This window comes from Mesoplodon mirus, assembly GCF_964341445.2.
Source record: "Mesoplodon mirus genome assembly, chromosome: 4".
Classification (NCBI taxonomy): Eukaryota; Metazoa; Chordata; class Mammalia; order Artiodactyla; family Ziphiidae; genus Mesoplodon; species Mesoplodon mirus.
This window is the reverse complement of record NC_138979.1, coordinates 137,921,298-137,934,176: the sequence shown is the minus strand read 5'-3', so window position 1 is coordinate 137,934,176 and position 12,879 is coordinate 137,921,298. Positions and strand designations below refer to the sequence as shown.

Genomic DNA, 12,879 nt, shown 5'->3' with positions numbered 1-12,879 from the left:
AAAAGTTAACACCACAATAAAATTAGGTTTTAATGAAATTAAGATATTACAGCCAAATGATCGAAAATGTTACACTAACACACATTCTTCCCCTCAAGCAAGTATACAAAACCCACGAAAAGCTTCCCTTTCTCCAATTTGACATTTAAACAATAAGTGAGTCCCAAATTGGCCTGTAACTAAATGGAATTTCTTTTTGTGGTATCACTTATTACTTTAACATATCACAGGAATTTACATAACAGGCTAGAGAACAGAAGTAAGAGACAATAGGTGCTTCAGTACCACCCATATTATCTACTAAGACCACAGTGTGAGCAACAGAGTGTAGGTTCATGGTAGTAGTTCCTTGAATAAAACAACTTAGACAGAATCTTCCACAAACACAGGTTTTTGCAGTATCCAAATCTTGGCAAAGATGGAAAGGAATGATATGAGAGCCATATGGAATCCTATTGGAAAAAAATATTTTAAAAATATTTTTTAATGTGTTACTAGATTCAAAACTTCATGTATTAGGACATGAATTACTGGACACTGAAATTATAACCATGGAAAAATAAAATTACTCTATTAATTAACTCAGTATATTGTTTTATTTTCCTAACTGGTACAAATGGGGAAAATATACTAAGTAACAGCATATGACATATTTTGTAAACCTAAGAGCATCTATACCACTACATAAAGTAAATATTAGCACCGCCACTTAACAGCATAACCCACTGAATACAATGAAAGAGCCATCTGTCCTTTATATAATTATACTGTATGACCAGTGTAACATAATTTAAACGTATGGCTCTGTCATACAATTCTTATAAATGGTAATGAGAGAATTACTCAGTTCTATCTGTGAAGAAACATTTATTTAAATAAATCCATGTAGGGGCTTCCCTGGTGGCACAGTGGTTAAAAATCCGCCTGCCAATGCAGGGGACACGGGTTCGAGCCCTGGTCTGGGAAGATCCCACATGCCGCGGAGCAACTAAGGCCCATGTGCCACAACTACCGAGCCTGTGCTTTACAGCCCGCGAGCCACAACTACTGAAGCCCGTGCGCCTAGAGCCCATGCTCCGCAACGAGAAGCCACCCCAATGAGAAGCCCGCACACTGCAACGAAGACCCAACGCAGCCAAAAATAAATTAATTTAAAAATCAATCAATCAATCCATATGCTCTCATAGGCATCAAATGTTTAAAAGGGAATTTTAAACTGTGTGAAACAAATTTAAAACACATGTTGTTTGGGACATTAGTTTTACTTTAGTAGCCAAGTAAGCAATTTAACCTTGCTTAAATTAAGTCATTCACCCTCTTGCTTAAAATTTCAATGGCGGCCAATACAATTAAAATCCAACTAAGTCAAAAAAAAAAAAATCAAGTCAAACTCAAAACCCTCATCTACAAGACACTAAGAGGCAGTCTCTTGAGGTTGCCTGCCCACAGCCCAGCTCGCTACTCCACCCTAAACACAACCATACCGCCGTCACTTTGCGTCTCCCCCACACTGTTCTCTTTGTTGTTTCTCTAGTACCTAGGCTGGCACATAACAGGTGTTCACATCTTTTTCAACAAATAAATAAAACCTAGTATTATAATTAAAACTGGAGTTTAAAACCCTATTAGAAAAGTCTGAAAAGATATACATCAAATCAAAAATAGTGGCCTACTTTTCCTAAGGGATTTGGTATTGGCCTTGTTTGCAATTTTTAATTTTTTCACATGTATGAATTTATTACTTGTGTAAGTAACAATTTTTTTAAAAACCACATGTTTACATTCCAGGCTATTGGTTATAGTCTAAAGAAACAGGAAACAGTTAAAAACTGTACTTTCTATCCAGCAAAACTTAAGTTACCACATATTTTTCTAATAGACTATAACTTTATGTTTATAACCAGTAGTTAGGACAATTAAAAAAATAAATTTATTTATTTTTGGCTGCACTGGGTCTTTGTTGCTGCACGAGGGCTTTCTCTAGTTGAGATGAGTGGGGGCTACTCTTTGTTGTGGTGCGTGGGCTTCTCATTGCAGTGGCTTCTCTTGGTGTGTGGGCTCTAGGCGTTTGGGCTTCAGTAGTTGTGGCTCGCGGGCTCTAGAGTGCAGGCTCAGTAGTTGTGGCGCACGGGTTTAGCTGCTCCGCGGCACGTGGGATCTTCCCGGACCAGGGATTGAACCCACGTCCCCTGCATTGGCAGGCAGATTCTTAACCACTGTGCCTCCAGGGAAGTCCCAGTTAGGACAGTTTATCAATAGCTAGATAACAGATGCTGTTCTCATGGCTTTGGATCTATATTCTTTTTAAAACAAGGGAGCTCAAAACATGCAAAATTATACTTTAGTAAAGATTAGAGTCATCTTAGCCAAGCTGTTATGATCTTTTCAAATCATCAGTAACCATTTATAGTATTTCTCATTTGGACATAATTTTCAAATTTGAATAAGTACAATATATTATTTTTTTTTCATATGTAAGTCTCAGAGAAAGCACAGAACAAGAAACTTGGGAGCAGTACATTTCCAAAAGACACCATTTAGATTTCTCACAAATCAGTGGTCTTAACCTGAATCATCAGTATCACTTCTGGAGATTTTAAAAAATATATGACATACAATAGGGGTCCATCTCTGGAGATTCTGAACTAGTTGGTCTGAGGTAGAATCTAGGACCTATATTACCAGAAAATCTAGATACATATTTCTCATCTATATTATTTAGGAACTCCTCCACAACTAATGATAACAACATTGGTTTTTAATTGCCAGAGAAGCAAATTACTTGTATTTATACATCCAGTAAGTATTTATTGGGACCTATTATGAACAAGGCACTGTTCTAGGTACTTACATGTATTGTCACTTAATAGGTAATTCTCAGCTCCTAGTTAAGAGTCAATGCCTTAAACCAGTGGTTCTCAAAGTGTGGTCCCCTGAGCTGCAGCATCAACATTCCCTTGGAACTTGTTATAGATGCAGTTTCATCCCCACTCCAAATTTACTGAGTAAGAATCTCTGAGGGTGGGGACCAGCAATCTGCTTTAGTAAGTACTGTGTTACAATAAGCATGATTGTGATGCACTCTCAACTTCTGAGGATCACTGCCTTAAAACAATAATGAGCCCTTAGTTACTTTTAGAGCCTCTGTATTCAAAGTGTAGTTCATGGACTAGCAGCCTCGCCTGGAATGTAGGCCATCCAAAAATGGGCAGAAGACCTAAACAGACATTTCTCCAAAGAAGATATACAGATTGCCAACAAACACATGAAAGAATGCTCAACATCATTAATCAGTAGAGAAATGCAAATCAAAACTACAATGAGATATCACCTCACACTGGTCAGAATGGCCATCATCAAAAAATCTAGCAACAATAAATGCTGGAGAGGGTGTGGAGAAAAGGGAACACTCTTGCACTGTTGGTGGGAATGTAAATTGATACAGCCACTATGGAGAACAGTATGGAGGTTCCTTAAAAAACTACAAATAGAACTACCACATGACCCAGCAATCCCACTACTGGGCATATACCATGAGAAAACCATAATTCAAAAAGAGTCATGTACCAAAATGTTCATTGCAGCTCTATTTACAATAGCCAGGACATGGAAGCAACCTAAGTGTCCATTGACAGATGAGTGGATGAAGAAGATGTGGCACATATACAAAGGAATATTACTCAGCCATAAAAAGAAACGAAATTGAGTTATTTGTAGTGAGGTGGATAGACCTAGAGTCTGTCATACAGAGTGAAGTAAGTCAGAAAGAAAAAAACAAATACCGTATGCTAATACATATATATGGAATCTAAGAAAAAAAAATGTCATGAAGAACCTAGGGGTAAGATGGGAATAAAGACACAGACCTACTAGAGAATGGACTTGAGGATGTGGGGAGGGGGAAGGGTAAGCTATGACAAAGTGAGAGAGTGGCATGGACATATATACACTACCAAATGTAAAATAGATAGCTAGTGGGAAGCAGCCGCACAGCGCAGGGAGATCAGCTAGGTGGTTTGTGACCACCTAGAGGGGTGGGATAGGGAGGGTGGGAGGGAGATGCAAGAGGGAAGAGATATGGGAACATATGTATAATTGATTCACTTTGTTATAAAGCAGAAACTAAAACCATTGTAAAGCAATTATACTCCAATAAAGATGTTAAAAAAACAATAAATTAAAAAAAAAAGCACATCTCTACCGCAGAACTCTAAAACAGAATCTGCTAAACAAGACTCCCAGGTGATGTGAATGCACTTAAAGTTTGAGAAGCAAGCAGCGGTTCTTAATCCTAGCTGGCCATACATTAGAATACCTGGGGAGTTAAAAAAAATACTGGGTCCTACTCCCATTCTTTTTTTTTTTCAAATTTATTTATATTTCATTTATTTATTTTTGGCTGAGTTGGGTCTTCGTTGCTGCACACAGGCTTTCTCTAGTTGTGGTGAGCGGGGGCTACTCTTCGTGGCGGTGCGCAGGCTTCTCTTGTTGCGGAGCACAGGCTCTAGGGTGCCCGGGCTTCAGTAGTTGCAGCATGCGGGCTCCGTAGTTGTGGCTCCTGGGCTCTAGAGTGCAGGCTCAGTAGTTGTGGCGCACAGGCTTAGTTGTTCCACGGCATGTGGGACCTTCCCGGAACAGGGTTCTAACCCGTGTCCCCTGCATTGGCAGGCTGATTCTTAACCACTGCGCCACCAGGGAAGTCCCCTCCCAAACATTCTGATTTAATAAGTCAGGGGTGGGGACTAACCATCAGAATTTTTTGAAGCTCCTCAGGTGATTCTAAATGTGAAGTAAAATTTGAGAACCACTGGTTTAGGATAAGAGCTTTTAAGCTAGGGATGGTGAAGAGGAAAGACTGGCTTGGGTTTCAGTGGTGTCTATAAGCATTATAAAGTTGTATGCAAAAGTCTGTGTTTATTCATGTGTGCGTTTTTCTAGGCCCAAAACTTGTCATTTTTTTTTAAGTCTCTCCCCACTAAAAAAAAGTTAAGAATCTCTTCTTCGAAATATGGTGTTCCTACCATTTTATAAGCACTCAATAGTAATTTGGTTCACATCTTAGCTTCCACTCCTATATGAGAGAAGCCTGAATAAAATGAATAACTGGAGTTTGGTGTCTCATGACCAACTGCAGTTAGTGTTCAAAGACAAGGGAAGAGAACCAGGAGCTATTGAGTCTTCCTATATGCCAAATGCTTTGCCATTACATTAGATCATTTATCTTCACAACTCTGTAAAGTGGGTATTATTGTTCCTGCTTCACAGATGAGATTCAATCAAAGAGGTTAAATAACTTGTGAAAGCCACACTAAGGGGTGAAGCCAGGAATCACACATAAGTCTGACTCTAAAGACCACACTTTACCACTATGCCAGATTGGAGTTCTCAAACTTTTAGACTGTTATCAGAGATACCTGGAGGACTTGTTAAAACACAGATAGCCGGACCCCACCCTCAGAATTTCTGATTCAGCCGGTGTGGGGTGAAGCTCAAGAACTTGCACCTCTAACAAATTCCTAGGTGATGCTGATGCTGCTGGTCAGGGAACCAGACTCTGAGAAACAATGTCATTCATTGATTCATTCACTCACTCACTCACTCATTCTTCATTCATTCATTCCCTAACATATTGCAGGTATGGGGGATAGATATCACATTTTAGACCCAAGGGAAATAGTGGAGAATAAGGCAAAGTCCATGCCCTCATGGATCTTACATTCTAGTGAGAATATCTGACAGAAAACGAACAAATGTTAAAAAATATATATCATTCCAAGTAATAAATCCTATGACAAAAAAATCAAGCAATGTAAGGGGGTGGGGGATAAAACTTTAGATAGAGTAGTCAGGAAAGACCTTTCTGGGGTGCCACTTGCGCAGAGAACTGAAGTGAGAAAGTAAGCTATGAGACTTTCGGGAGGAAAAGCATTCTAAGCAGACGTAAGGAACAGCAAGACGGCCACTGGAGCAAAGTGTCATTGTGCACAGCATCATAAGCTATGTTAAAGACTTTGTTACTCTGAGGATGATGAGAATACCAGGATGCTATCAAAGGCTTACCTATTATATAGTACGGTTCGTGCAGAAGATTCCAATAAAGTTAATGGCATTTGCAGCTTTATAACTGGAAGGACTTTTGGTTGTTCAAAAATATTTCCAAAAAGATCCAAGTACTCAAGGGATAAATTTTTAAATTCACTAGGCAAAAACGGAAGCTTATTTCGAGCCGCTGACAAAAAACGCAGGTTTGTCAGTTGTCCTATCTTGAAAGGAAGTTGAATCAATTCATTATCATCAAGTTTTAAATCTGTAAGTTCTTGGAACTGGCAAAACTGCACAGGGAGTGCCTTAATTTTGTTCTTGCTGAGATCCAAACTCCGAAGTGACTTCTGGAGTGTAGACTGACACAAGGCTACACTAAATGACTCCAAGTGATTATCATTCAGGTTAAGTTCTTGAAGATGGATGAGGTCTCCAATTGTAGCTGGAAGCTTTTTTATATGGTTGTGACTCAAGTCTAATTTTCTAAGGTTTTTTAAGGAAAGCATACGCATATCAACTCGGACAAGCCCACAATAAGAAGTCTGAAGATGTTCCAGAGAATAGGGGAAGTTCTTGCTTAGAGGATAGTCCTTTTTGGATGTGATAACCATTTTAGTTTTAAATTTTTCAAATTCTGAAGTCTTCACTGGTGTGAGGGTTAAAAGTGGTGCCTCAACATCACAGCCTCTGTGAGCCAGTCTCATAGCTGAAAGGAAACACTTTAGACTGCTGGAATTGGCCTGAATACATAAAAATAAGTTGTACAATTATAAATTCCATTTTAGATAATGCATCCATGCTAATCCATCCTAAACAAAGTCTGTAAAGTTATATATGAAATCATGCAATCATTTATTGAAAATGGCTGTACAAATGTTTTTTAGTATTCTATTTTCACTAAATTTCAATACAGATACAAAAAACTTTAAAAGTTTTTGAAAAAAGTATATTGAGAGACATATGCTAAATAAAACTGTTCACAGGGGGGAACGATAAGAGTATAAAATAAAACAGGAAAGCATGAAAAGATTCCACTTAAGATTTGGGTTTAAGATGAACTGACCCATCAACTATAATCCAAAAAAAAAAAAAAGTTACTTAACCTTAGTAACCAAAGTCAAAAAAAAAAAAAAGAAAAGATGGACTGACCCAAATCTCCAGTGCCTCTGAGATAGAATGAGGTAGTGCGGTGCACTGCAAAACACCTAGGGGGGATTATTCACAAACACTAGGAATTGTGAAAAGCAATGGCCCTGTCAAAAGCAAGGCCAGGTAGCACTCAATGCCAAAAGTACTAGAAAACCTCAAAAGCAAGAGACTGCTTCCAGCTGGACATAGAAATCACTAATAAAGTGGTATGTGAACTAAGTCATCAATAAAAATAATACTTGCAGGATACTTTAGAAGTTCGTAAAGTTTATATGTGAAGGACTAGTGAACTTTCAGCAAGTTTGGGAAACTAAACATATGATCCTATTTGGTTGGAATGTAGGAGCTTTGCAGAGCAGTAAAAGAGGAGAAATATAGTACGGGGATAGATTACAGATGAGCTTGACGCCAAGGTAAGGAGGATGGAATGATCAGGCTGTGGGAAATCACTGAAGAATTTTGAGTTGAGAATTACATGACAAGAGCTATTTTGGCAGCAGTATACACAGTGAAGTGCAGTGAGGAAAGTCTGGTGACCTGGGTGAAGTAGTCCAGCAAGTAGGTCCAGAGTTGATCATCAGTGTCAAGTTCTACAGAGCTCAAAAAGGATAAGAAATAATGGCAATGTGATTGGAAAGTAGGAAGGAGATCACTGATCTCTGAGGCAGTGTTTTGTGAGTAACCAGTGAAAGCAGAGGTCAAAAGAGATAGCAAGAAAGTGGAGCCGGGCTTGCCAGGTGGCGCAGTGGTTGAGAGTCCGCCTGCCGATGCAGGGGACACGGGTTCGTGCCCGGGTCCGGGAAGATCCCACATGCCACGGAGCAGCTGGGCCCGTGAGCCATGGCCGCTAAGCCTGCGCGTCCGGAGCCTGTGCTCCGCAACGGGAGAGGCCACAGCAGTGAGAGGCCCGCGTACGGCAAAAAAAAAAAAAAAAAAAAGAAAGTGGAGCTAATAGATTTAGCCTTGATTTTCCAGAAATTTGTCTATTCTACTTTCTTAATTGGTAAGACCTCTCAGCTTGCTTTTAGGTAGAAGGAGTTAGTGGAAAGATAGGCTGAATATAAGAGAAAATGAAAAACCACAAGAACAGGAGGAGGTAGGACAAAACACCTCCATTCAATACAAATACCTTAAACAGTTATTAAACTTTTAATGTTTACAAAGCACGTGCCTTGGGGTTAAGGATACTGCGAGGTTGAACAAATCACTGCTCCTACCCTCTGGGAAGGGGGAAAAGGAAAAAGTGAGGTAAGGCAAAGAAGAAAACAGTTTTTTATTCTAACGGTTTATGTATTTTAAAGTGATTATAGTAAGTAAAATACCCCCTGAAGTGTTTCTAATTGTATTTCATTCTTTTTTTTTAACACCAAATTTAGATTCATCACCTGTGATTCAGCTGGCAAAATGTAGACCTGTGCCACCTGCCTTATAGAGTTCTGTCTAAGAACACCCTGAGGCTCTATCTTGGGCACAGAAGCAAACCCAGTTTTCCTTCCCATGCTGGGCAACTTTCCTTAGACTGACTCTGCCGTTTTAGAGACATGCATGCCAGGGGAACTGCCGTCAGTTCTTCAAACATACCAGCAAGTGACTGTCTCTGTTCAGCTATGTGGGTATCAGGATCCTAAAAGAGCCTCTATTCTCTTTACAGTCAACCAATCTAAGCATTAACGTTTTTAATACCATACCTTACTTAGACAGATATCCACGGGAGGCTCCTTTAATCGAACAGTGGCTTTCCCCTCATCCACAAATTTGGTGAAGAACTGCTCAATGTTCTCCTTTAGCTGCTTAAAACCAATGGGAAAAAAAGGACAAAACCAGGTACTGTTATTCAATATTACAACTAGAATGTGCCAGTCACTTTGCCAGGTTTGGTTTGGCCTTTAGTCCTTAAGTCTGGGTGTTTTGTGGTTTTAAGATTTAAAGGTTTCTGTTTGGTTGGTTTTTGGGGTATTTACACTCCTTATCTAGCTTCTGGTAAGATATAATTGTTCTGGGCCTTCCTTGGTGGCGCAGTGGTTAAGAATCCGCCTGCCAGTGCAGGGGACACGGGTTTGAGCCCTGGTCCTGGAAGATCCCGCATGCCATGGAGCAACTAAGCCCGTGCGCCACAACTACTGAGCCTGCGCTCTAGAGCCCGCGAGCCACAATTACTGGAGCCCACGCACCTAGAGCCCGTGCTCTGCAACAATAGAAGCCACCGCAATGAGAAGCCGGCACACTGCAACGAAGACCCGATGCAGCCACAAAAAAAGACGTAATTGTTCTACCTGTCCAGTAACTCTTCTTCAAAAACAGAAACTCCTGTGCTTGAGGAGAATGCTTCTTTTCTCCCATTGCCAACAGCAGTTACTTGCCTTCTTAACTTCAGCCCATTAGTCTGGGGTGGGCATGCCTCCCACAAGATATAAACTCAGTGAAAGCAGGAATCTTGTCTCCTTTGTTCACCTTTATTTCCCTGGAGCCAGAAAAGTGACTGACACATAACAGCTGCTCAAAAATTTTTAATGACTAATATTGCTTCTGCTTCAGACTTCAATGCAGCAACTATTTATTGAGAAGCCACTATGTACCAGGTACTATGACAGGGGGCTTGGGACAACAGTGGTAAATAAGACCACCATGGTAATTACACTAATCAAGTCAGCAATCTCATAAGAGACAGTTATTAAACAAGTAATTACAAGCATAACAAATATTAAAAGAAGGGAAGTACAGGCTGCTGTAAGACCTTATTAGCAAAGGGGTATGAAAGTGACCTTAAAGGTAAGAATGAAGTATTAAGAGATGTTAGGCAACTGAAGATACTGGGGGAAGACACAGGGAGTGGCATACCAAGAAGATGGAACAGTGTGTTCAAAGCCTTGAAGGTAAGAGAGCTTGGTAGCTGTGAGGAGCTGAAAGATGTTCAGTGCGCCTGAAAGATCCAGTGAAAAGAGGCAGGTGAGCCTGGAGAGGTAAACAGAGATTAGATGGTGAAAGATTTTGTAAACCATATTAAGAATTTTGGATTTTATCCTAGGAACAGTGATATCCACTGACTGACTTTAAGATAGGAACATGATTAGGTCTACATTTGGAAAAGCTTCCTTTAACTATAGTGTAAGAATGAACTTTGAGACGGGGAGAATGGAATGGAAAAAGACAATGGTAGAAGCAGGGAGATCCTTTAAGAAACTAGCCAGGCAAGGGACAATGGTGATTTAGATTACAGCTGGGATGGAAGGAGGTATGAAAATATGAAAGCTACCTAGGAAGTAGAATTAAAAGAATTCAATAATATATTGGATGTGGGGAGGGAAAGGCTTTAAGGTGCCTGGATGGGGCAGAATACTACTTAAAGGGTTGCAGAAGACTGTCAGAAAAGCTGGGTTAGGGGTGGCAAGGAAAATTAATCTGGGGATATTTTGAATTTGAAATACTGCTACACATCCAAGTGAAGATTTCCAGTAGGTAGCTGGCTCAAGTTGGAAGTTAACCGAGAGGACTGGCTAAAGAACATATTTGGACATCACAGTCAAATGGATGACAGCTGAAGTCAGGACAGAAGAGTAGAGGGTTGTAAGAAAGAGCCCAAGATACTTCCATACTGAGCACTAATACCTACTCTTCAAGGCCCAGGACAAAACCACCTTAATTCAACCAATAAATGTTTACTTGACACCTACTATGTCCCAAGCCCTGTGGCACCACCTCTTCTACAAAACTTTCTCAAGACCTTTAATCAGAATTGATCTCATTTTTGGTATTACACTACTCTGCTTCTACCTTTATTACAGCACTTATCATAACCCACCTTTATAAGTGGTGGTTTCTGTTTCTCCCTTTCTAGTCTTGGAAAAACAGTGACTAAATCAGTTTTATTTCCCACAGTATCTAGCACTGCACCCTGCACACAGTAAGTCTTCAACTAGCAGTTTACAATAAAATTTTGGTTAGGTCAGCTACTGACTATTAGTGCAGTAAAAGTTTTAAAGGAGAGATCATAACAGACTGAAAATAGGCAGTACCTAAGCTGGGCATGAAAAGATAGGTTTTAGGGAAGACAACAGGGAGAAAAGGGAGACCCAATTCTGGTTATGAGTTTGCTTTTGTCACCTAACAGTTTTCTAACCTTTAAAATTTGGGTGATTTCTAAAGTCTTTTTAATTCGAAAAATTATACGAATTGATTCCATGGAAAGGGGGATTATTTAGACTTTCAACTACTCACATCAAACATTTACGTGGCTCTGAATGAAACAGCAATAACTCCTTTCCTCAACTATGAGTATTCACTGAGGAGTAAAACACTGTAAGGGAAATAATCCCAGAAATTGTATAAAATCCAATCAAGAGTCAGATACAATGGTGGGTGATGAACTGTCCCCTCAATTTTATTATAGTAGGCACAAGGGTATTCCAGTCATTTTCACAAAATAACGTGCTCTGTAATCAACGTAAAAGGATTTTATAAAACTTGCGCTTTAAAAATTCTATTTAAAAAAATTCTACTTCAACTTCCAACTTCTTCTGGAGGGTTTACTACTGCTAGGTAGATACGAAAAAGTCTTGGACCTAACAAATCAAGACTTAGGAAATCAAACATTTGAGAAAAAAAACAAGAGAGAGAGAGATGCAGTAACCAATAACTTTAATAAAAATATCAAGATGCAACCCAAGCATTACTGTTTTACTACTGTACTAATCTGGCCTAATGACCTTAGATTACACCCCACAAAGCCTTAAAACAAACAAACCAATAAACAGACAAAACTAGCGAAAAGCCCGTGGAGAAACAGAATCTACTGAACCAAAGTGTAGTCATTTTACAGTTCCCCCAAACTGGACTGATGCTTCATTTACAGTTTAATCCGGCAGGCCGAAATTTCCAAGGCTTTAAAGGGGCGGGGCTGCTATCTACTACTAAACAGCAAGGCTGTCAATACAAAGTCGCAGAAATGGGCAAGAAAAATAAGAAGTGCACTCTCAAAATCTTTCCTCCTCGGGGTCCGTAGGGAGACGCCGGGGTCCGGGTGGTCATGGGGTTCGGGGGCCGGGCGCTCAGGAACCCCTAAGACGGAGTCCAGCCTCGGGAACAGTCGGGCGCTTAGGGCAAGAGCGCCCGGCTGCCACCCCTGACCTGCCTGCTTCACGCACCTCATAGCGGGTCCCAAGCTTGTCCTTCAGGGTGGAAATGAACAGGCAGGCGGGGTGCCGGCCGCCCCGCTCGCCCCCCGCTCGGGGCTGCGGCTGAGTCCTGGGCGCCTGCTGACAGAGGCTCAACACCGCCCGGACGCCCTTGCCCCGGTTCCTCAGCCCCAAGGCCGGCAAGTGCCGACTAACCACCTCCACCTCGCAGTGCAGCTTCATCTCGCCGGAGATCCGGCAACCAACCGCCACCTCTCGGTTTTGAAACTTCCCCTTTCCCGCCTCGCCGCGCCGCGCCGCCGCCGGGGTCCTCGAGTACGCGGCTGTCCGGGGATCTGCCTGCCTGCTCGTGGTGCCGACGTCTCCGGTTTCTTTGTACAGCGGCTCCACGAGTCCTGTGGGGACGGACGGCGTCCCCTCTCCCTTGCAGGGTCAAGTCCGCACTGAGGCTGCGGCCCGCGGAGGGCGGACACCGACCACCTGAGGACCCGGCGCGCGTCTCCCGAAACCGGCGATCGGCGGGGGCGCCAAGTCCTTTCCCGGGAGCGCGCGCTGA

At 41.3% G+C, this 12,879-nt stretch overlaps 1 protein-coding gene across 2 annotated transcripts; it reads right to left on the bottom strand.

Moving 5' to 3' along the window:
* Positions 1-5: 5 nt before the first annotated feature.
* LRR1 (leucine rich repeat protein 1) lies at positions 6-12,637 on the bottom strand. Of its 2 annotated transcripts, XM_082618189.1 has the most exons (4): positions 12,333-12,637; positions 8,880-8,978; positions 6,061-6,782; positions 6-452 (listed from the first exon to the last, which is right to left on the bottom strand). In XM_082618189.1, exons 1-4 carry the CDS (start codon positions 12,543-12,545, stop codon positions 212-214), a joined length of 1,275 nt encoding a protein of 424 aa, XP_082474315.1. In that variant the 5' UTR covers positions 12,546-12,637; the 3' UTR covers positions 6-211. The 2 variants fall into 2 exon arrangements, with proteins under 2 accessions (XP_082474315.1, XP_082474316.1); XM_082618190.1 differs by lacking the exon at positions 6,061-6,782.
* Positions 12,638-12,879: the final 242 nt, after the last annotated feature.

Bases quoted from the DNA above. Each gene is read 5' to 3' on its own strand.
- LRR1 (XM_082618189.1), bottom strand. From the start codon at position 12,545: ATGAAGCTGCACTGCGAGGTGGAGGTGGTTAGTCGGCACTTGCCGGCC. The intron at 8,979-12,332 runs GTGCGTGAAGCA...GGTTTTAAGCAG, and splicing joins AGCTTGGGACCCGCTATGAG to CTAAAGGAGAACATTGAGCA. The intron at 6,783-8,879 runs GTATGGTATTAA...TTATGTATTCAG, and splicing joins TGGATATCTGTCTAAGTAAG to GCCAATTCCAGCAGTCTAAA.